At 40.9% G+C, this 22,753-nt stretch overlaps 3 protein-coding genes across 4 annotated transcripts; 2 read left to right on the plus strand and 1 right to left on the minus strand.

Annotated features, from left to right (window-relative positions):
- The first annotated feature begins 2,520 nt into the window (after positions 1 to 2,520).
- On the plus strand, positions 2,521 to 5,392 carry rpl12 (ribosomal protein L12). Of its 2 annotated transcripts, none has more exons than XM_079231171.1 (6): positions 2,521 to 2,659; positions 3,838 to 3,911; positions 4,448 to 4,546; positions 4,634 to 4,715; positions 4,822 to 4,908; positions 5,244 to 5,392. In XM_079231171.1, exons 1-6 carry the CDS (start codon positions 2,623 to 2,625, stop codon positions 5,360 to 5,362), a joined length of 498 nt encoding a protein of 165 aa, XP_079087297.1. In that variant the 5' UTR covers positions 2,521 to 2,622; the 3' UTR covers positions 5,363 to 5,392. The 2 variants fall into 2 exon arrangements, with proteins under 2 accessions (XP_079087297.1, XP_079087298.1); XM_079231172.1 differs by having other exon boundaries at positions 2,651 to 2,780.
- Positions 5,393 to 6,035: 643 nt separating this feature from the next.
- On the minus strand, positions 6,036 to 9,260 carry pole3 (polymerase (DNA directed), epsilon 3 (p17 subunit)). Its single transcript, XM_079231334.1, has 4 exons — positions 9,002 to 9,260; positions 7,693 to 7,778; positions 7,364 to 7,482; positions 6,036 to 6,913 (listed from the first exon to the last, which is right to left on the minus strand). The coding sequence occupies exons 1-4, from the start codon at positions 9,065 to 9,067 to the stop codon at positions 6,717 to 6,719; spliced, it is 468 nt and encodes a 155-aa protein (XP_079087460.1). The 5' UTR covers positions 9,068 to 9,260; the 3' UTR covers positions 6,036 to 6,716.
- Positions 9,261 to 13,994: 4,734 nt separating this feature from the next.
- Positions 13,995 to 21,576, plus strand: kmt5b (lysine methyltransferase 5B; the record flags this gene model as incomplete). The annotated part of the gene is made up of 10 exons (XM_079231260.1): positions 13,995 to 14,290; positions 16,368 to 16,613; positions 16,714 to 16,861; positions 17,022 to 17,187; positions 17,271 to 17,380; positions 18,156 to 18,322; positions 18,608 to 18,627; positions 19,354 to 19,490; positions 19,712 to 19,911; positions 20,063 to 21,576. Exons 2-10 carry the CDS (start codon positions 16,457 to 16,459, stop codon positions 21,574 to 21,576), a joined length of 2,619 nt encoding a protein of 872 aa, XP_079087386.1. The 5' UTR covers positions 13,995 to 14,290; positions 16,368 to 16,456.
- Positions 21,577 to 22,753: the final 1,177 nt, after the last annotated feature.

Here is a 22,753-nt window from a genome sequence, read left to right on the forward strand (position 1 = left end):
AAAGAAAACATGTCTTATCTATTTCTAACATTAAAAGGGGTGTTTAAATTAAAAAAAAAAGAGCTTTACAAGCTGATAATATTTCCTGAAAAAGATTATTCAGATGTGGCATTTCCACTAAATGTTTGAGAGTTTTCTGAAGATACAGATGAAGGTTTCCTTTCATAATATGAGCTGCGAATTTCTGACTGTCTTCTGACAGATTTTCATGATGCATATTAAACAGCACAACAGTGATGATCTCTGCTTCTCACCCACTTACTCCCTCTTGTGTTCTGTTGCTATTCCTGTAGAGCAGCTCTGAGTCAAAAAAAAATAAAGAAAAAAGAAAAGTCCTGCAGGAATCAAACAGGAAAACACTGTTTTTACATGCAACCAACTGCAAAACGAGAGAGGTGACTCAGCTGAAAGCGGACTTGGAAAACACCTGCCAGTCACATCCCTGGAGGAACAGTACTAATACCACACTGTAATACTCTTTCCTGCATTGAAAATATTACTTAGAGGTACTCTGTTCGGGATTTGTTCATAGTTAAGTAATGTCTAGTCGGTGAGAGCTGATAACGGAGGCGTATAGCATCAGTGTGCAAAACATGGTCTGATCTCGGAGGCTCCAACACCCCTTGATTGATACTTGAGACCCCCGAAAGCCTCAATAGCCAAACTGTATTATTATTTGTTCACATCTAATTGTCACTATAATGTGTTTTTAAAGCGTACTAATGCTCAGCAGCCATTTCATTATTCAAACATTCATTCACAAATGTGAATAGCGACGTAAATGACACAGCGAGACACTGAATAAACCAGCAGGACAAACCTCAACATTGTTACTAAAACATCACAATTATTAACAAGGAAAAGCAGCAAATCTTCACATTTAAGAAGCTGGAACACTGAAATGTTTTTACACTAACAAACAATATTTGCCAATAAAGTTTCAGTCAATAGTCGAATTGTTTAATTTGACAAATATAACAAAACATCCAATTTTATAAGCTCTTCATATGTTTTGTGTGCTAATATCTTAATTTGTAAAGTAACTAAAGCTGTCAGATAAATGTTGTGGACTAGAAATGTAAGCAGAACATGGACAAATAAGTACCTCAAAAATATGCTTATTACATTGCACCACTGAGTAATATCCACTGTACTGACATATACTTAATATTCCAGCAACACTCGAGCAGCTTCATCCTTTTACCCTGTTCATCCACTCAGCTCCCACATGCAGCTCGTTGGTCTCTTCTGACTTCAGCAAATCCCTCAAAATTTTATTCATTATGTTGCTTATATCGCTGTATAATTCTACTATATTACCACTATATTGTCATGATTATATTTCAATGTTCTGAATTTATATTTTTTGGCAAAATTCATCATTTTTTGTGAATTGCGCAACAAATACACAAAGTGAACTCATGAAACTGAGAGCTGGGAGTGATAATAGATAATAAACTGGAAACCACATGTAAACAACTTCAAAGAAAATATAATATCATAGACTACTTTATGAAATGAAGGATTTTCTAAACCAACTTAATCATTTACCTTTACTTTACTGGTCTCTTATAGCTCCATAACTTACTGCATGGAAGTCAAAATACACATAAAGCAAATACAGATTTCCTTCTTCAAAAGAGAGATGAGAGAATCGTAAAACAAACTCACTGTTTACTGAATAAAAGACTATAACTGACTCAAATCATGTAAAAAACAAAACAATAACTACCTGAAAGTATCCAAAGTAGTTTAAAGTGAAGTTGCTTGTTTAAAAAACTAATTGTGAGTTATTTGTATGGAGCAGCTGAAAACATGTAACGTTAGCTCACAAGTTTAAAACGTATTATAGTATTCTCTCCCATTTCTATAATGCATCAAATTGTATTATAACTGTATTTTATATGTTGTTTTATCACTGTGAATTATGTGTTTGACATATATATACTGCATATGTACGTTTATTATTCATAACTCAGGTGTATTTCTGCTGCTGCCTCAGTTACTATATATATATATATATACATATATATATATATATATATATATATATATATATATATATATATATATGTTGTATATTGTATGTTCTCGTCTTGTGTGGTTAATAATAATAAAGCTTATTTATACAACACATATTAAAACGAGTAGTAATATATTTCACACATAAAAAGAAAAAGGATAGCATGCAATGCAGCTACACGCTCATTTCTTCATAAATATGTATTTACAAACACATATGAATAAAACCGAACGCGGTCTGTAAACTACAAGTAGCCTACAGATTTGAACTAACAGGAAGTGACCGTCTCTGTGACTTCCGGTGCATTTTTTGAAGGCAGCTGAAAACTGTCCGACTTGATCGCAGTTTTATGTCAGCGCCCCTTGCGGCTGCCGCCTGCATCTCGAGCGAGCCTATTGGACGAACGTCATGTGACCGGAATCCCAACATCTCGCGAGACTTGGCGGGGCTATAAAATCCCTCCGCGGTCCTTGTGCCCGTTCCTTTTCTTTCTCCCGTTAGCGGTGAAGGTGCAACAGTAACTCGGTCGTCCCGAACCCGGGTTCATCCGACACCCTCACCAACCAAGCTGAACTGAGCTCAACCTACACAGCGGCAACATGCCTCCCAAATTCGACCCCAACGAGATTAAGATTGGTATGTTCTTTTCCCGTGTCAACTGGGTAGTAAAAGCAGACGCTCGTTCAGAGCCAAGATGGAGTCGTTCTGTGCCGGCTGCCTCCGTGTCTGCCGGCCTGTGAACGGCCCGGAGAAAACGGTAAAGAAACCTGTGGGAGCGCGAGACGCGACGGCGACCCGGGGGAAATGTGTCCGACTTAGTTTTGCATGTTTATATGGTTTCATCGGGTGGAATCTGGTTTTATTTGTGACAGGTTTGATGAGAAATGTGATCTCTGGGACGTTGACGCTATCCCACGTGGGAGCGAGTGCTAGCTGTTTTAGCTAGCTCTGTTGGCTAGTTTAGCTAGCCTCGTGACGTCAGGTAGAAAGCAAGATGTTTAGCTAGGTATTCATCTATTTGACTTTATTTAACACCCATAATCTATTCTTTTGTTTGATCTTTAATTCCTCCAATAATCATTTTGATTATCATAAATCAACAAACACGATCACATTCAGCACTGGACAATGTAATTTGTTGCACTTCATACATAAAATGCTTGAAATAACTCTTGGTATTGAAAGTGGGTGCATGTGTGCTTCTTGTGGCATGCAACCTCAGACTTTACCTAAATAGTGAGTACGTGAATTCAGCTGAAGTTGTGTATTAATGTGCTCAGCTATTAATATCATTCAGTGTAAACGTTGTTATAACTTAATTAAACCCCTTTAGTTTTCAACCTGACCTCTGAAAGCCTCAAATTGAACGTTGCCTTGTATCAGGAGATACAAAAGTAGTTAAACTAAGTATCATTTTCAGTTTATTACATTTTAATGAGTAATCAAGCTGTATGCTGCTGTTCAGCCTCCCGCCACTATGCCTGTCTGTCAGAGTGACTGAGTATAATCCAGTGGAGGCTCAGAATGAACCCGGCTTTTAGGAAACAGGTCTGCCCGAAAATAATGGACAACTCTGTGCCGTAAAGACTGGAACAATTGAATTCACTGTATAACATTTGTAGCACTGTTACATTGGTTTTGTGTTGGGTGAGTTCTTCCTGAATCTTACATTATAGTATGTTATTATCCAGGTGTGTCCCTGCAGACTCCAGGAGCGTATCTGCAGTTCTGTGAAGCTGCCCTAAATCAGTTTGTCTGTAGATCAAATGGATCCCTTTGATCCGTTTGTGCTCACGGCTCTCTTTGTCTTGCAGTGTACATGAGATGCACAGGAGGAGAAGTTGGAGCCACCTCAGCACTGGCCCCCAAGATCGGACCTCTGGGTTTGGTGAGTGAAGTTAAAATGTCTTGTGAGAAACCCACCAGCCTCCCGCCACTATGCCTGTCTGTCAGAGTGACTGAGTATAATCCAGTGGAGGCTCAGAGTGAACCCGGCTTTTAGGAAACAGGTCTGCCCGAAAATAATGGACAACTCTGTGCCGTAAAGACTGGAACAAAAACCCAGGCGCCCTTTTGTTGTCATCCTGGATTTGTCTAAAACAAAAGATCATGGTGTAAAATAAATAGTTTAACTAACAGTTGGTATTCAGTAAAACAATGTGGTCAGGATGTCGTTAATGCTATAAAAAAATTGCATTAACATGTTGCGTTAGCAGCATTCAAGCTAACTGCTAACGTACTGAGGTTCCGTCGTGATGCATTCCAGCTCCGTTCAGTAAAAACGATTAATCATGATGTGGTCAAGAAATGTGTAGTTTTTGTGAGAAACTTTAATAAATGCAACAGTTTTATATCGTAAATTATTCAAATGCAGTGTTATATTTACGTCCCTATATGCTGACCCGCTTTGTTTTCTCTCATCAGTCTCCCAAGAAAGTTGGTGACGACATCGCCAAGGCCACCGGTGACTGGAAGGGCCTGAGGATCACCGTGAGGCTGACCATCCAGAACAGACAGGCAGTGGTACGACAACGAGCCTCCTTCAACTCCTCTAATGCCGCAGCGGGACTCGTGCGTGGTATAACGTCCCCTTCTGCTCGTCTTCTCTAGGTGGACGTCGTTCCCTCCGCGTCCGCTCTGATCATCAAGGCTCTGAAGGAGCCGCCTCGCGACAGGAAGAAGGTCAAGAACAGTAAGTCGACTGCGGCCTTTAGTGGAACTGTATTTTACCAAAAGAATGAAGTGGGTTACCTGTGTTTCTAAACCACATCAACACCTTTCTTGCTGCTTTTTTCCAGTCAAGCACAGCGGAAGTGTCACCTTCGACGAGATTGTGGCCGTGGCTCGCGTGATGCGCAGTCGCTCCATCGCCAGAGAACTCTCCGGTAAGAACCGTAGCTCTGCTGTCCAGCCTCCCGCCACTATGCCTGTCTGTCAGAGTGACTGAGTATAATCCAGTGGAGGCTCAGAGTGAACCCGGCTTTTAGGAAACAGGTCTGCCCGAAAATAATGGACAACTCTGTGCCGTAAAGACCGGAACAATTCATCATTTACAACGTGTGAACTAGTGTTCTCGCATCAGTTTAAACTATCGTCCACCATGAATTAGTTTGTAGTAACAAGTGGTCTGCTTTCCACATGTGTTAGTTAAAGTACTTTTTAGTATAATTAAAGCAAAGAGCCGTTGGTGATCTGTACTGTTTGCCGTCTTCCCGCTCAGGAACCATCAAAGAGATTCTGGGCACCGCTCAGTCCGTCGGCTGCACCGTCGATGGCCGTCCTCCCCACGACGTCATCGACGACATCAACAGTGGAAAAGTGGAGTGTCCGTCAGAGTAAATGAACGAAATAAAATGTTCACAAACTGAACTCTGAACTTGTTTTTGTATCTGTTTGCACAACATTTAAACTCAGGTTTTGTATCACAAGATGAATACAAAAATATAACTCGATAAACCATGAGGAATATTTAACAAGTAACTTAAAGGTGGTTTGGTATTAAGAGCATCAATAACACTCAATTTACTTTCTTAGTAACTCATTTAAAGGGGATTTCTAGTATTTATAGTACTTGGTTGTAACTTTTTGCTAACTCTTTAATATGAAACTTAAATGTATAACTTTTAAATTGACTTATGAAAATAAAATGGTTGCCCTGATCATGTGACTACAGAAGCTTCTGTACTTTCAGACCAGATTTTAAAAGTGCTTCATGTTCCATTATGGCCCTTACAGCTATGTAATAGTACATCGGGGTTTTTTTCTTACATTACTTGAGTTTGGACAGTAAAAATATTTGGTAGATTGTCCTTCAAACAAATGCTGCATACGTTTTTGTAGAGTTTACTTAAATTATTCATTTTAGTTTATCGTTGGATTGGCTTTACTCAAAAGATGAACCTTTGAGGTTTGTTCTTCAGCTTCTGAAGGAAGATCAGAGTAACAGCTGGTGGGTGACAGTCATGAAACAACCAGTTTTGCTTTTTATACAAAATATTTATTAAATCTCAGCAAGTCATATACAATTCTAGAAAAGTACAAATAATTCAGAAACTCAGCAGCCCGGGAACAAACAACCTACTGACACGGAATGGTTCCATTTAGCTGTTGCACGCTTGGTGTTTGTCAGACAGTACGCAAAAAAACACTTCCAGTACGAAGACCCAACAGAGGTGCTTCATTTAAATTTTGCAACAATTTAACTTTCTCCATTTGACTAAATAGACTGTAACCCTGTTTACGGCTACTTAAGTCTCGCATCACACAGGGAAACATGTCCTGGAACCCACGGCTCCTTTTGTTCAAAGCTGACTTTGAAAAGGCCCATTGAGATATTTCACTACCGTTTATCGTTTAGAATGACAACCACCAAAACATTTCAACAAACTGGACTCGGGTCAAACTCCTCTCCGTGTTCTCGCTCCTTCCTGAGTGTAATCAGTGTAATCACACCGACGCGCACCAATTACAGCGTATCGCTTACGGTGGACAACAATGTTTCTATCAAAAGGTGACGCAAATATATACAAAGAAGAAGATCAAATGGACCAAAGAGCAGGAAGTGCATGACGTCGTTGTGGTTTGACTGCTGAAGACAGCAGCTGCACAAAGAAGTTATTAATGTAACCCCCGCTCTCTTCTGAGCTCCTCCCACTGCTCCGTGAACCAGGATGTTTTGATTCATGGTGCTTCGTCAGTTCTCCACCTCCTCCTCGCAGTCGATCTCCGCTTCAGGCTCCTCCTCCATGCGCTCCTCCTCCTCCTCTTCCTCCTCCTCCTCCTCCTCTTCCTCCTCCTGGCTCTTGTCGTTCTCGGAGTCGGTCTTCTTCTCTTTATCTTTGCGTTTCTGCTCGGACACCTCCTTCTTTCCCTTCTGGCCCTTCTTGTACACTTGAGGAGGAACACAAAGAAACTTTAACTAATCATCATCATCATCATCATCATCAGTGTTGTGCTTGGTTTCACACGTTTAGGAATACAGATGTTTTACAGCAACATCTTAAGGAGACACTTTCTTTTTTTACAGTAACAACAGAGATATTGAAAGCACCTCTGATCATTATGAAAGGTATTAAGTACTGTGTTTATACAAGAAGTTAAAAACAAAGTTAAGAAGTCAATAATAATCTTTTTGGATATCCAGTAATCACTGTGAACAAATGGGAAAATCAAGTGTAACAGAAATTATATAGAAAGGACGCTGCTGCGGTTTTAGGGAAAAGTGACTCCGGTTTGATGTGTTCAAATTATGTAACACGGATTTGTTTTGAATTCAGGTCAAAGTGACGGGACAGTTGACCTCTTAAGTTTGTAACACACTTCTTTAACCTCGTCACTGACCTTCCAGAGCTTCTCTGAGCGGCTCCAGGAATCTCTCAAACTCCATCTCCTCCATCGCAGCCAAAACGTCTGCCGCGTTCAGAGTTTTCCGTTTGGCTTTCATGGCAAAGTTGTTCGCACTGCAAAGAGATAAACAGGGAAAAAACTAATTATTAAACGTTATTGAACTAGTGATGGAACGAAAACAATTTTGACAAATCATTCAGGATTTAAAACGTCTTCACTGAAGCACTCTGAAGTCCTACTGCTGGTGTTTAACAGTTGGCTTTTGATTCACAAAATGAGTGTGAACACACTTCAGATTTGTGTCGGAGGGTTTTTGTTCTTACCAGGACGTGGCGTACAACACAAACACACTGGCAGCTTGGGATATGGCTCTCCTGGCTTCCTTCGACACGTTCACCCCATCTGGGAGCTGTGAGGCAAACAAACGGTGCGGAGGAGTCACACTCAGAGCTGTAGCAATTATATATATATATATATATATATATATATATATATATATATATATATATATATATATATATAAAAAACACTTTATCAGAAAACTAATTTATTAACTCAGGGACGATAACGTCAAAGAGAGCATTAACAAAAAAACAACATGAAGCCAAGTTACTTTCCACCACGGGCTACAATAAACACAAACAAATACTAGATGTATTCACTAAAATATATTAAAGGATTTTTAAGTTCATTTTGAGTAACACTTAGGTGTCATAATATATACTTCAACTTGAAACCTGTGTTCTAGAGATTAAATACAATAATATTATCTGCATGTTACTCCTGCACTATTTCATTTTAAAACTGTTTTTTTAATATTGTTTCTTCAGAGGCCCAGGCTGAAATATGGATGACCGAATAATCTAATAATGTTAATGTATAATAATGTAGTACAAACTTCACTTGACAGGTTCAGTGATGAAATAATACATAAATAATACTATACTTGATTTTTGAGGAACTAAAGTATTTCCATTCTATGATACTTTATACATGAAGTATAAAGTATCATAGAATGGAAACACTTTACTGTATTTTGAAAGGAAAAATTGTACTTTTAACTTTGCAGAATCTAAACAATAAATGATGAAGTATTATTATAATAGATTAGCTACCCAGCAGTAATGTAGACCTTCACCAGCTGCAACAGTATATATATTATTATTATTATATAATGAAGATTACATTGATACATCAATCATTTGAATTTAATAATAAAATACATATGTACTTTTTCTACGTTTTATGCTTATACTTAAGTGACATTTTGAATGTAGTATGCAAGAATTATACTAATGAAAGAGTATTTGTACACTGTAATAAGAGTACTTTTACTGAAGTAAAAAATCTGAATACTTCTTCCAACAGTGGCCACTAGGGGCATTTGTTTTACTGGTACTTTTAGTACATTTCATGTTGATACTTTTAGTTGATACGTTGAGTATGAAACGAGTATTTTAACAGTGTAGTACTAGCACTACTACTTTGACTAAACGTTAAGTAAGATATCTGAATACTTCTACCACCACTGGTCACAGGAGACATTTTGAATGGAGGACTTTAACTTGTAACGGAGTATTCGTACACTGTAGTGCTGATACTTGTACTTCTTCTTCGTGCTTTCACACTCACCGCCTCCTTGATGATTCGGGTGATCACCGCGTTCGGCAGGTTCAGGTCTTCGGGTCTTTCCGCCATTTCTCTCCCTGGTTACCGAGTCCGTTAAAACCCTTAAACCCGTTACCGCCGTTGCCACCGTTACCGCTCGTGCTAACCGCCGCGTTAGCTCGGCGCTCGTGGAGCGTCACAGTAGTATTTAGTTGCTATGGTAAGACGACGCTATGTCGATCAGGTCGATCGGTTTTAACGCATCGATTAGTTTCAAACTTGTGTCCGAAGTTGCCCGCGTGCCACCAGAACCGATTTGTTTTGGGACGTTTCCCGCGAACCGTCCGAGCGCGAGCACGAGCCCTCCTCCGTCAAGCTTTCAACTCCGACCCCTGACGTGACGTGTGTGCGTAACGTGGCTTGGGGGTTACGTAATTACGTAACGTGGCGTGGCTGTGACGTATTTACGTAAACATTGAAAATCTCTAAACAAAACAAAAGACACAGACAGACAGACATATAGTAATAAAATGCTAAATAAAAATGATAATAAAATAACGCTTACACGGTGGACGAAGTATTTAGATCCTTTACCAAAGTAGAATTACTACCACTATAAAAATAGTTGGGAAAATAGTTGGGAAAATGTACTTAAAGCAGAAATATGTCCCCTGTGACAGTTATACTATTCTATGTTCTATAATTAGATTATTATTACTGTTGCATTAATGTAAATTATGGATTATTCTTGTTGTACTTGTTTGTGACTGTTATATTATTATAATTGTAATGTGCATAAGAACTACTAAAGCTTTCCATGTACAAACCTGTTTGTATGGCTGTGAAAATAATAATGTTGAACTGTTGGCTGTGAGTGACTTCACAGATAACCACGTGTGTTTAATACCACAGCCAGTTATCAGTTTGCCATATTGAGACATCGCCCATCACAAAATCAACTGTAACAATAAGGCTGCAACTCTGCTGGCTCTATTTCTTGTGTTTGTATTGTCAACAAATCCCAAGAAAAGATCAAAACCATCAGCGAATGTGTCTCAATTCACAATAGGACTTATCTATTAATCATAAGGAGAGAAAATGTGTGCATCACCTTATATCATCTTGAATTGACAAACCAGCCAGTAAGAGGAGATGTACGTTTATTAAATCACAACTGTGTTTAATCCATGTGTTATTGAAAACATACACATATTGAACATTTTATAAATGACACCAGATAAATGCATTAAGGCAGAACTAATAGACGAGCTCATTCTTTACATTTCCTCTAAGTAAATCGGTTAAGTATAACAATACAAACAATCAGGTTCCCTCGTTGTTATGTTAAATAAAAGACTATGCAAGAAATTCTGCAAATGTATTTGGCGACCTTAATAAAATCTCCTGCAACCTGTCTTTGGAATTGACTGTATAGAGCCCCAAATGTGGATTAATCCGCTGCTGAAAATAGTCTCCAACAAATGCGCTATTTTACTACTGGGAACTGCTTTTTTTTGCTGCTTTAAAAAAAACAACTTTTGAGCTGTTTCATTTTAAAGATATGTGTTTTCAGTAGGAACCAATGAAGAGACATACCAACACATTGTTGGTTTTGGTGTTTTAATGGGACAATCAATAATCAATCATTTATTATGTCTATGAAATGTCACAAACTATGGTCACAAAACTGTAAAAACTCCATCAGAATTTGACTTAAGTGACATCTTCTAACTATTTGTTTTGTCGGACCAAAAAGCTAAAACCTGAAGATGTTCAACATATTATACATATTGTGTTATTGATTATCTATAAATATATAAAGTACATAAACGTTCATTAAAGTGACCAGCTGACCTGCTAGGAATGAATGAGAGTGAAACAATAATAATAATACTGATACATTTGTCAGTAAAGATGTCGTTAGCTGAAGTGATACTCCCACTGGCCTCGTCACACATTATTTGCAGTGTACAGATGAATATTAAAAAACTCACTGGGCAGACTTCCAGCTCGGCTCACACCTTCATCACTAACGGAGTGGAGAAGGTCAGAGGTATTTAGGTGGTTTCCATGGTAACTGTCTTCCTCACACATGCAGGCCGCCCACACGTTGCAAAGCCTTCTGTAAAGAAAGGCTAAATTTCAAACGCCCACCAAGTTCAAGCTTCTGGAGTTTGTTTCTTGTCTGGGCGGCGCTTCAGGACTGAAGTTCCCTCAGCTCCGTTATCTGTGCTGGTTGGAAACAATCGCTCTCATTGTGTTCACCTGAACATGTCCAACGGGTCGCTGCAGATGTGGAGCATAGTTTACTATGCTGTATATGTGGAGCTATAGTTTACTATGCTGCAGATGTGGAGCTATAGTTTACTATGCTGTATATGTGGAGCATAGTTTACTATGCTGTATATGTGGAGCTATAGTATACTATGCTGTATATGTGGAGCATAGTTTACTATGCTGTATATGTGGAGCTATAGTTTACTATGCTGTATATGTGGAGCTATAGTTTACTATGCTGTATATGTGGAGCATAGTTTACTATGCTGTATATGTGGAGCATAGTTTACTATGCTGTATATGTGGAGCTATAGTTTACTATGCTGTATATGTGGAGCTATAGTTTACTATGCTGTATATGTGGAGCATAGTTTACTATGCTGTATATGTGGAGCTATAGTTCCTCCCAAAAATGTAAAACTGTACAAGATATGATTGTTTTTCAGTCAGTGTTTAAGTTCAAGGTGTATCAATTCAACAGCCCTCCACAAATGCACTAATCTCTTAATAATTTTAAATATATTCACACATCAAGTGACAGAAAGGCAAAAAAGTAACAATGACAACAACAAAAAGCACCAATAACTCAATGAACCGCTTGCTACTTTATTATAAAATGTGACTTAAAAGCACTTTAAGGCTTTCTGGGGAGATGGGTTCATTTAGATTGTTGTTGTTAATGCTTTAACGTTTTTTTCTCTTTTCTATTGCATTTTTTTTTTTTTTTAAGTGGAACTACTGGACTTTTTTATTTTGCATGAAATTAAAGAGTAGATAAAATACAAGCAAACTAATTGTTTGTTTATTTATGTCTTTATAAGAGACAGTGCACATGTATTCACACTAAATCCCACTAAATCCAAACGGTCAGGATTAACACAACAGCCAATAGAAAGCTGCAGGAATATCTATTTATATAAATAATATATCAAATGTCACATCAAATGTTTTCTGGAGTTACTATTATTTTCCTCTAAAGTAGTAATATTTCATAATTTGCCAGCGTAATTACCAGCTGTAGCCAGTAGAGAAGGAACGAATATTCAGAATAAAATCTATTGGAGTAAAACAGCGTGACCACGCCCAACACGGTTCCTTAAATTCTGTTTCCGCCGCCATGAAGAAGAAGAAATTAAGAAGAAATTAACCTTTTTTATTTATCCCCTTGGGGAAATTCTTCTCTGCATTTGACCCATCCTTGTTTAAGGAGGTTTATGTTAAGACAGCTGAATCCAATTCTAAATAGATTTATATTTAGAATTGAATCTAATTGTATATAGAATCAATTATATAGTTGAATCCAATTCTATATTCAATTCTATATAGATTTTAATCCAATTCTAGTAAATATATCATCATGTAGAGTTAAATATGAACACTAAATTGAGTAAAAAAAACCTCTGAATTATTAACTCTGAGGCAAGACTAGATTTTACATTATTTAAACTGGGACCGAGATATTTTTTAGAGACTCTATTTTTGAATTAAAAAAAATCAATTTCAGTCAATTTACTTTTCACTTCATTACATTTATTTTAAAACTTTAGTAACTTTGCAGATTTGAATTATTAATAACAATCTAAATCAACTATTATATTATGATTTAATGTAATTAAGTGAAGTCACTCAGCAGTATTTAAAGTAATTACAACTGGCTGCACTTTTACAAGCTGAAATATAAATGTTTCAATGATTCCTTTCCAATGATAAATCATTCTGAAACGGGCCATCCTGCATAATGCCTACTTTCAGTTTGGGTATTTTAAGTACAATCTTATTCTAATACTCCTCTACTTTTGTTAAATAAAATGTTGAATGCATTTATAATAATATTAAAATGAAATAATAACAATCCTAATAATTACAATAGTTTAACAGCAAAAACGGCGTTCATGAATTAAAACTGGCGTGTTGTTGTTTTTAATTTGTATGAATATTTTGTGGACATTCAATTTAAAAAGAAAAAGCAAGCAAACAATTCAACTCATTAAGTGAATGTCAAAGAATAAATCAGTGATGTGGAACAATTATCAATGTCCATCCGGCTGGAACATCGTCTGGTTCTGTGCAGAAAGACCCGATGAGCAGCCAATTTACGCACCACCACCAAGAGTTCAGAGGAGGAACATCTCATTAATAGTGCGGCAAAACGGAGAAGTCCCGAGGTTTACATATGTGGTTCTAAGTTCACTGGTTCTGATGAGGTTCTGCACGGAACGGGGCAGAACCTCACTGTTGTCTCCCCACTGGCGTTGGATTCTTTAGGGGAGCGCAAAGAGGTTTGTTTATGCAGCACTACTTTTTGTGTACATCCGACAAGTACTGGCTCAAACTAACATAACCAAGAAGAAAGACGGAGAAGAAAGCTACGGAAAGTCGACAACAACGTTCACTTTTTTATTTTTTATAGTTTCAGACTAAAACCCTCGACTACTGTTCCTCATTTCTGTCCCGACGCACGAAAACGATGTTCCTGCTGGATCTATTTTCTGTCGGGGATGGCGACGGTGCTGCGCCTTTCTCTCTAGCTCTCTCGCTCCCTCTCTCCGCCATCTTGAATTTTAATGTTAGTTTAAAAAAAAAAAAAAAAAAAAATGTTTCCTGTGATATTTTCTCGTTTAGGGTCTCGTGCCAAAATCGGATTACTTTAACGGAGTTTTATTTCGTGTCTTGTTTTTTTATTTTTCACACAACCACTGTTGTGAGTGTAGTGTGTTTGTTCTGCTTCCGACTCGAGACATTTAAATGCTCCCAGCGCGTGCGAGCGATTTACGCTATTTAAACCGCCAGCTATTGGGATCAATAAAAGGCCCGGAACCGAACCCTTTTGGGTCACACCTCTCGGTCTGGCGACGAGCGGGAATCGAACCCGCAGCCGACGAGAGGGGGGGACTCACGGCACGCTAAATAACTTTTAAATTCGCTCGCGAGTGATTTACATTCGGGCCCCCGTTGAAGAAGCTAACCGGCCCGATGGCTTCCACCACCATCATCATCATCACCCGTTAGCCCGCTGCGGTCCCCGCTGGGTGGCAGGTAACGTACCGGGGAAGGGGGAGACCTACCGGAGGTCACCGTCGAGGGTTTTTATATCCACATTATGTTGGTTAAGAGGGAGAAATGGTGACGTTTTGTTATCGCCGACCGTCTGTTGTTGACTACGAGCAGACGGGAGCTAAGCTAGCTTACTGAAGTTTAAGTTTACAGAGGTACAGCCACGCTATTATTACATTTAGAGTTAGTTTTCGCTTTTAATACAAGGGGGAGAGTACATGGTGGGTTCGGCTGGGTTATTAGCTGGACATCGGCATGCATCATGGATCATTTCGATGTCGCCTGAGAGGTGGAGTGGCTGTCTTTCGGTGTGATATCGTTAAATATCAACCAGCCTTGTGTGTCCTTTCCGTGCCCCGGTCTTTGTGTGTGTTTATAGGCGGAGCACACGTTATAACTGGTGGTGGTCGTGTGTGTGTTTTTTGTTTAAAACGTCGGTAACTTGGTCGGGGTTTGGTTGCAGCTCCCCGGCGTCGATTAGCTCAATGCTAACGGGCGGAGACGCACACGACAGTTAGCAAACAATGCAAAAGCTTTTATTGATAACCCTCCTCACGCGAGCTCGGCCTCGGCTGTGCGTGCGTGTGGCCTTCCGGGTTCCCACCTGCCTTTTCCTTTTTTTTTATATTGTGATTTTATTGTGTCTAACGTTGGCTGTTTTTTTTATGCATCGATTATAAATGAGATGATGATCCTTGCGACGGAATTGCGCATTTGGAAGCAACGTTTACTGGCGTGGTAGAAGTACACATATTATATGATATGATCGTAGTTCTTGGTGAATATGTATATATGTGGTCCATGCATTAACATAAAGGCGATACTTTATGTGTGATGGCACCAAAGCCGTTGCTGGTGCACTTGACAGTAAGCCAGTGCGATATTTGGAGATGCCGTTAGGCGGCGCTGCAGGATTATTTTAAACTTGTTTCCTCGACACTGATTTCCTGTCTGTCACAGAGGAGTGTTCACAACTTTCACTTGAGCAGAAGTAGTAGTACCACTGTGTGAAAAATATACTCTGTTGCATGTAAAACAATATTGCAATAGTAAATAAATTAAATAAAACTAGAGATACTGATGCAGAATGGATCATAATTATTGATATGTTCGTCGTTTTAATATTGCAGCTTGTAAAGGCAGAGCTAGTTTTGGTTACTTTATACTGCCTATATCACAATTTATTAGTGTATTCATATTTTTGAATCATTAATCTAATTCTGCAAAGTGGTTTAAGCTTTGAAATGTTGTGGAGTAAAAAACAAAACAATAGTTTCCCCTGAGATGTATTGGAGTACAACAGAAGTATAAAGTAGCAGTAAATGGGGGGGGGGGGGGGGGGGGGGGAAGTTATGTACATGCACTGCAAAATTGTACATTATATTCCAGCACTGCTTATACCTACCACTGTGTAAACAACAACAGCCTGATGATGACTGTGTCGACTTCAACACTCGTCCAAGTTGTTTTGTTTGAGTTCAGAATCCGGTTTATTGTCGAGTAGGTTTACACATCAACATGTTTTTGTGCATAACAATAAACATAGTGAGAAAAAGATCAAAGAAAATACTGCGAGGGTCAAGGAACTGAGGAAAATATATAAACAATATATCCGTTTTTCAAATAAGAGAGCTGCTCAGTTTTGTGCAGAATGTGTACAATATTATCCAAAGAATGTGTAAAAGTTCACAGAAGTATGGATTTCATGTGCAATGTACACAGATAATAGTCCATAATGATGTAATGCATTATGACAGAATGTGGCCTGAGTTGTTGTATCCCAAAGTGTCCTCACTGTGATATATATCTATCTCTGTAAAGCTGCATAAGATCACAGCCTAAATGAAATTCCGTAAGAGTAAACAGGGCAAAGATAATAAAACAAATAAATGAGTAAGATGCATAAACATTTTTGTTGTTTTTATTGGCAGTCTTTGAGCTGGTAACGCGTCCACCTGCTCATTTCCATCCCGTTTTGTATTCCTTCAATCTGTGTAAACTAATTAGATTTCTTGGCATCTAGTAATGTTTGCTTTTGTTTTCTTTGCTCTGCCTCCAGGTTTCAAACTATAGACCCCAGTCTTCCCCACTCAAGAGTGTTTGTTCATCTCGGAGACTAAATGCAACTGGACCCGGGGGCTTGTGGGCATGAAGTGGCTGGGCGAATCCAAGAACATGGTATTAAATGGCAGACGACACGGAAACAAGTTGACCAGCGAGCAACATGTGAGCCAGACTCGCTCTCAGCACTCACAGCGGGCATCCCTGCGCCACAACACAAACAGAAGTCGAAGATGTAGCCGCAGTGAGTTGAACGCGTTTATGTTTATAAACGCAGAACAACAAACGTGTGGATTCTTCACCAGACGCATGAACTAACACCGGTCTGTGTTTGCTGCTTACAGGGTTCAGTGCAGCCAGTCTGGAGGCAGAGAAGCGCTATGTGCCCACCTCAGGAATGACTGCCAAGGAGTTGTGTGAGCATGATGACCTGACCACGAGCCTCATCCTGGATCCGTATCTGGGCTTTCAAACTCACAAAATGAACACCAGGTCAGCAGATCCTCCACAGCGGAGTTGATGGTCGTGCCGCCTCTTCGCAGTCGTATTGTCGTTGATGTTGGACATGTGTCTCCTCCTCGCAATGAGTTGTGTTTTTGTTTCTGCTTTTTCACATTTGTGTTCCCGTTGTGCCACTGATGCGCCCTCACAGATTTCGACCGATTAAGGGAAGACAAGAAGAGCTGAAGGAGATCATCGAGCGCTTCAAGAAACACGACAACTTGGAGAAAGCTTTCAGAGCTTTGACAACGGGAGACTGGTCCCGAAATCTCTTTCTCCACAAGACGAAAGCTCAAGAAAGGCTCTTCAAGCAACACGTAAAACACATTCTCTGAGCTCTTTGCCTGCATTTCTTCCAGCATCACAAACAACCAAATGACTAACTCTATGTTCTGCACAGGTATTTGTGTATCTGCGGATGTTTGCCACAGACAGCGGGTTTGAGATTCTCCCTTGTAATCGCTATTCATCAGAGCAAAATGGAGCTAAAATTGTGGCAACAAAGGAATGGTGAGGACATGCTGCCACCTGTTATTTCTGACTATAACAGCACCACTAGTGAACAATCTGCTCCCATTAGCACCCACCCTCTAAATGCATTTTAACTGTTCTAATTGATCTTTGTTTGAATGACTATTTTGTGGTTTCATGCATCAATATTAACCACCTTAGCCGGGCGCTCTGGTTGTAACGGTAGACATAGTCACGGAAAAATAACGCAACTGGATGAGGATCCGTTTCTTTTCATTTATTTTGAACAGACAAGTAGTTCAAGTGTTGAAAATCTCCTGCTGGGGACTGATGTAGAACTTTGGTTCTACTATTTTCATAAATATATGAGCAGTATTTACTTTTATAGAACACTGAACAAACCCTTTCCCAGAAGACAACAGGTCACAATGGGGGATCCAACTGAAACGCATGGCCCACACACTGACCGTCTTATAAACTCAACGTTGTTGTTGTGTCTGACCCTCAAGCGGGTTCTTGCGCTCGCCATAGTGCCGCTGAGTCACGAGAGTTAGCGTGTTGTGCTAACGTCAGTGTTTATGGTGTTTTATTGGGTACGGCTTAAAGTTTCTGGGCGTGACTTTGATTTGTGCACCTAGCTTCCGCATAACATGCACCAGGCTACGTAATCTGCATGCAGCCTATATATAATAAAAATAAAATGTGTATGTATGTGTGTGTGTGTATATATATATATTTATTTATTTATTTATTTTTTGGTGCAACCCGCTCTGCCGTGTGTAACGCAACCTTTCTGCCTTGTGGTGTTTTCCAGGAAAAGAAATGACAAGATCGAGTACCTGGTGGGATGCATTGCTGAGCTTTCAGAGAGTGAGGAAAATATGCTGCTCCGGCACGGCGAGAATGACTTCAGCGTCATGTACTCGACCCGCAAGAACTGTGCACAGCTCTGGCTGGGACCGGCTGCGTTCATCAATCACGGTATTAGTCGTTCTAGTCTCTAGATGATCAGAGCTGGACTGGGAGTCTGGTTTATCGGTATATCATTTTTCCCTGGATGGATAAGGGCGTCAAAAGGGGAGGGGAGTGCGTATATATTTTTTCCCAGTCAAGCCGGCTAATGTTCGGGTGTTATCGGTGCTGTAAAAACAAGAGGAAATGCCTGAATCGGGGGGAATTGTTTTCTTGTGATAAATATAAATCTCCACGAGTCCAACATTCTTCATAAGAATACTAATTTAATTGTGTTTTTTTTTCTTTTTTCAGATTGTCGACCAAACTGCAAGGTAGGCTCTTTTGAAACGGTCTCTTAAAGGGAAAGTCATGATGCTTTGAAGTGTGGTTCTGTGAGGTACTTATCCTTAGTGGGTGGATGCCAGCTGGCAGTTTGGAGAACAGACACGAGTACCAGCATGTACTGCTGTGGAAATATCATTTTTCGGTGTGGCTAAAATACATCAGTTTAAATGTACGATATATTTATAACATTTTCACGGCTTTACCTCGGCGTCAGACGGCCCTTAATGCCGGAGAACTGCAGCACTTTTCTGTGTTCTCTTCAAAGCCTCCATGGCCAGAAACGGTGATTTTGCGCCTTTTAGAACACGGGCTCGTCTACCGCTGCCATGATTGGTCAATTAGTTTCTCTTTTTCTGTGACTTTGGTGTTTTTAAAGGTTTGGTCGGATTCCCCAAAGTCAGCCAGGTTAAATTACTTTTTTTTTTTTTTTTTTTATGGAGTCTTGTGGCTTTGAGGAGTCAGAAACTGACTGCAAGGTAAATTGTAATATTCTAAATATAGCTTAAACTGATATTGATTCTTTAAATACGCCCACAGCAGAACATTGATCCCGTTGGTTCTCTTGTCCGTTTCTCCAAACTCCGTTTACTGTCGGTAATACTCTATAAATAAGTTCCTCGCACAACCCCGCTTTACTATCCCATGAAGGAAAACTTAAAACAATCAGTGTGGAGGCTTTGCAAACTAACACCTGTCTTCATTGTGTTGTGTAGTTTGTGTCGACAGGACGGGACACGGCCTGTGTGAAGGTTTTGAGGGACATTGAACCGGGAGAGGAAATCTCATGTTATTACGGAGACGGGTTCTTTGGGGAAAACAATGAATTTTGTGAATGCTATACATGTGAACGGTATGTGTATCATCAAATATACTATATGGAACAATATGACTTTATTATGTATATTATATATGTGCCGTTAATTAAAAAAGAAAAGTCATTAAAATATGTTGCATGCAGTGTCTTGAGCCAACAGATACAAATATGAAAGCGCTACATTTTAGCTTTTTTTTTTTTAATTTGAACTTTCAGAGCTGATTTTTCTTTCCACTCATTTTGTTGTTGTGGTGCAGACGGGGCACCGGCGCTTTCAAATCCAAAGCTGGGCTGCCAGTGGAAGTGCCGGTGATCAACAGCAAGTACGGGTTGCGGGAGACGGACAAGCGGCTCAACAGGCTGAAGAAGCTGGGGGAAGGAAACAGGAGCTCAGATAGTCACTCTGTAGGCTCCCACACCGACGGTGACTCTCAGGAAATGCCAAAAACACATCAATGTAAGAGTTCATGTGTCTTTCTCAGTTTACTTGTATTACTAATGTTGAGGCATCCTATTTGATTTTGTAAATGTCACCCAGGCAACATGTAGGCGGGTTTCTGAATATGTTATTAATGCGTAACGTGCAACACTTTATCTTTTCCCACCAGCTGCCAGAAAAAGAACATCATCTTCTGGCCTGAAGTATAAAAACAGGACTCAATCCAGACAGACTTTGTCGCGAGCCCTTACTACCTCATGTTCAAAGCAAGGTCGTGTAAACAATAACAGGGTACCAAAGAGACTAAAATCCCAATCCAAGCCTTCACTAAGTAAAGTCCAGTTGCGGAGTCGCATGCGGGGCGCAGAGCCCAAGGCGCTGGCCAAAGGAGAGACTTGCCAGCTGGGTCTCAGGAACTCGAAGGTGTCGCTGTGTAAAGGTGTCGCCGTGAAGAAGGAGAAGGACGGACAGGAGCTGATGCAGCAGACGTTGGGCCAGCGGGGCTGCCTCACCCGGCACGCCGCCAAGGAAAACGGCAGTCTACCGCACGGGCCGGGCAGCGAGGGCAGCCAGTGCTCGACGTACAGGACTCGCAGGTCCACGCGGACCCTCGTTAAGGCCCAGGAAACGGCCGCCGGCGTTAAGCTGGAGCCCAGCGCCATGGACGGCTTGAGCCCAGTCCCTGGTGGAGTGGTCATTAAGACGGAGCCGGCGGACCTGGAGGAGTACCTCGGCCACGGGGTCAGCCTGGAGCAGCCGGCGTTGGACGGCGGCTACGCCAGAAGAGGCTCGTGCTCCAGGCGGAAACGGCCGGCGCGGCTCCGCACGGAGCGGACGATAAAATGCGAGGACTCGTACGGCGAGCCGTTCACGCCGGTGGCCGCCGGCCACGCCGGCAACTTCCCCGACTGCGGGAACGTGCTGCTGAGCTTCGCCGACCGGCACAGGGACTACAACGGGGTTTCCAACGGCAGCAAGTCCCTCCGCAGGGACAAGGGTAAGAGCGGCTGCCGGTCGCAGGACAAGGGGAAGAAGAAGCGGCAGATCACGCGATACGACGCCCAGCTGATCCTGGAGAACAACACGGGCATCCCCAAGCTGACGCTCCGCCGGCGGAGGGACAGCAGCAGTAGCAAGACCAACGACGCCAACGACCCCGTGGGCTCCTCCAACCTTTCTGCCTCCGCGGTCAACTCGGCCTCTTCCAGCAAAATCAGCATCAAGTTCAGCAAGGACCACGACAAGGACAAAAGCGGCTCGTACATCGCCAAACTGAACAACGGCTATTCCCCCGTGGTGCACAGCAACTCCACCAAGCTGAAGATCCATCTGAAGAGGGAGGACGACGCGCGCAGAATATCCCAGTCGAAGATGGACCAGATGTCCTATAACGGAGACATGGGCCAGAGTCTGGAGGCCAGGAATGGTGGACATCGGACCAAAAAGGTCCTGGCCGAGCCGTCGTCCTCATCCTCTTCCTCGTCGTCGTCCTCGTCGTCCTCCTCGTCCTCGTCTGACGAGGAGGACGACGACGAGGACGACTACTTCGACAATGAGTTTGAAGACGATTTCATTCCACTTCCTCCAGCAAAGCGCCTCCGACTCATCGTGGGTAAAGACTCCATAGACATCGATATCTCCTCCAGGAGGAGAGAGGATCAGTCCCTGAGGCTCAATGCATAAGCTGTGGAGCTCATCACTCCCTGTAAATACAGACGACTCGCTAATCAACTGTTGTGTTGATGTAAAAGAAGTACAGTAATTTAAAAACAAACAAAAAAACGCTGAAAAATTCTGATGGAAGGTGCTGTTGACCTAAAACAAATCTCTGTTGTTCATCATCAAGTTCTTGAAATAACATTATTTAAGAAAAACAGCTAACTTGCCCTTCAATCCGCGCACTATTCCAAATTTAAACCGCAGCAATTTGTCAAGTTGTCCTCTTTATAGTTTCTGAATAATCTGACCGTAAGTGGAATAAGGAGTATTTGTTTTACGTTAAACGGTTCCTTTAAGTGAATGCACTTGTTATATCCATGAAGGACATGGATATTGTAGAAAGTGTACAGTATGGTGACTATCCCCTCTGTCTCATAGGCAGGTTTTTATGGAACTTTTGATTTCTGTCTTAGTTTGTAACTTTCTTTTCTCCTTTCTTCTTTTTGTTTGCGTGGCACGGTGCGGTTGGTCCAGAGGCATTATGAGATCAGTCGGTTCAGATCATTTGGATCCAGGTGCCATGTTGCCATTATCCCAGTAGTTCTCCTGGTAAAGAACCACTTTGAATTTCAGTAATTCATTAATTATCAACATTATTTACTGTGTAAGTTAATCACCCTGTTGAGTCCAATCATGCAATGTTCACACCCCTTGAAGCAAATCATATTGTTCATCATAGAAAGAGCTGCTGAGGCAGACGGTTTTTTATATATATATATATATGTATATGTGATGTGTGTTTATCATGCACCAAAAGTGAATGAACTGCAGGCCGCTGACACGACGTCGACACGCGTGTGGAACGACACGCGTGTGGAACTACAGCGCGTCGTCACACGAGAGACATAACGGAGTTGCACAACGTTTTTTTTGTTTAGTAGTTTTTTTTGTTTTGACCCCCCCTCCCCCTCCCCCTTCCCTAAGAGCGCTGTAAATAAATTACATTAATTAAGATGCAGAGTTCCAAGAAATAAAAGCACACACGGGTTATTACTGTGTAATGGTGACATGGCACGCGTCAGCAGTTCAAACCACATCCCAAACATGAAGGCTACCTATTTTCTTTTTTAAAAACCCGTAATCAAGGAAAGTGATGGACAGAGACCGACTCGCGTCCCTCGACTGAACGTCTCTTTTCTCA

This window comes from Taurulus bubalis, assembly GCF_910589615.1.
Source record: "Taurulus bubalis genome assembly, chromosome: 15".
Classification (NCBI taxonomy): domain Eukaryota; kingdom Metazoa; phylum Chordata; class Actinopteri; order Perciformes; family Cottidae; genus Taurulus; species Taurulus bubalis.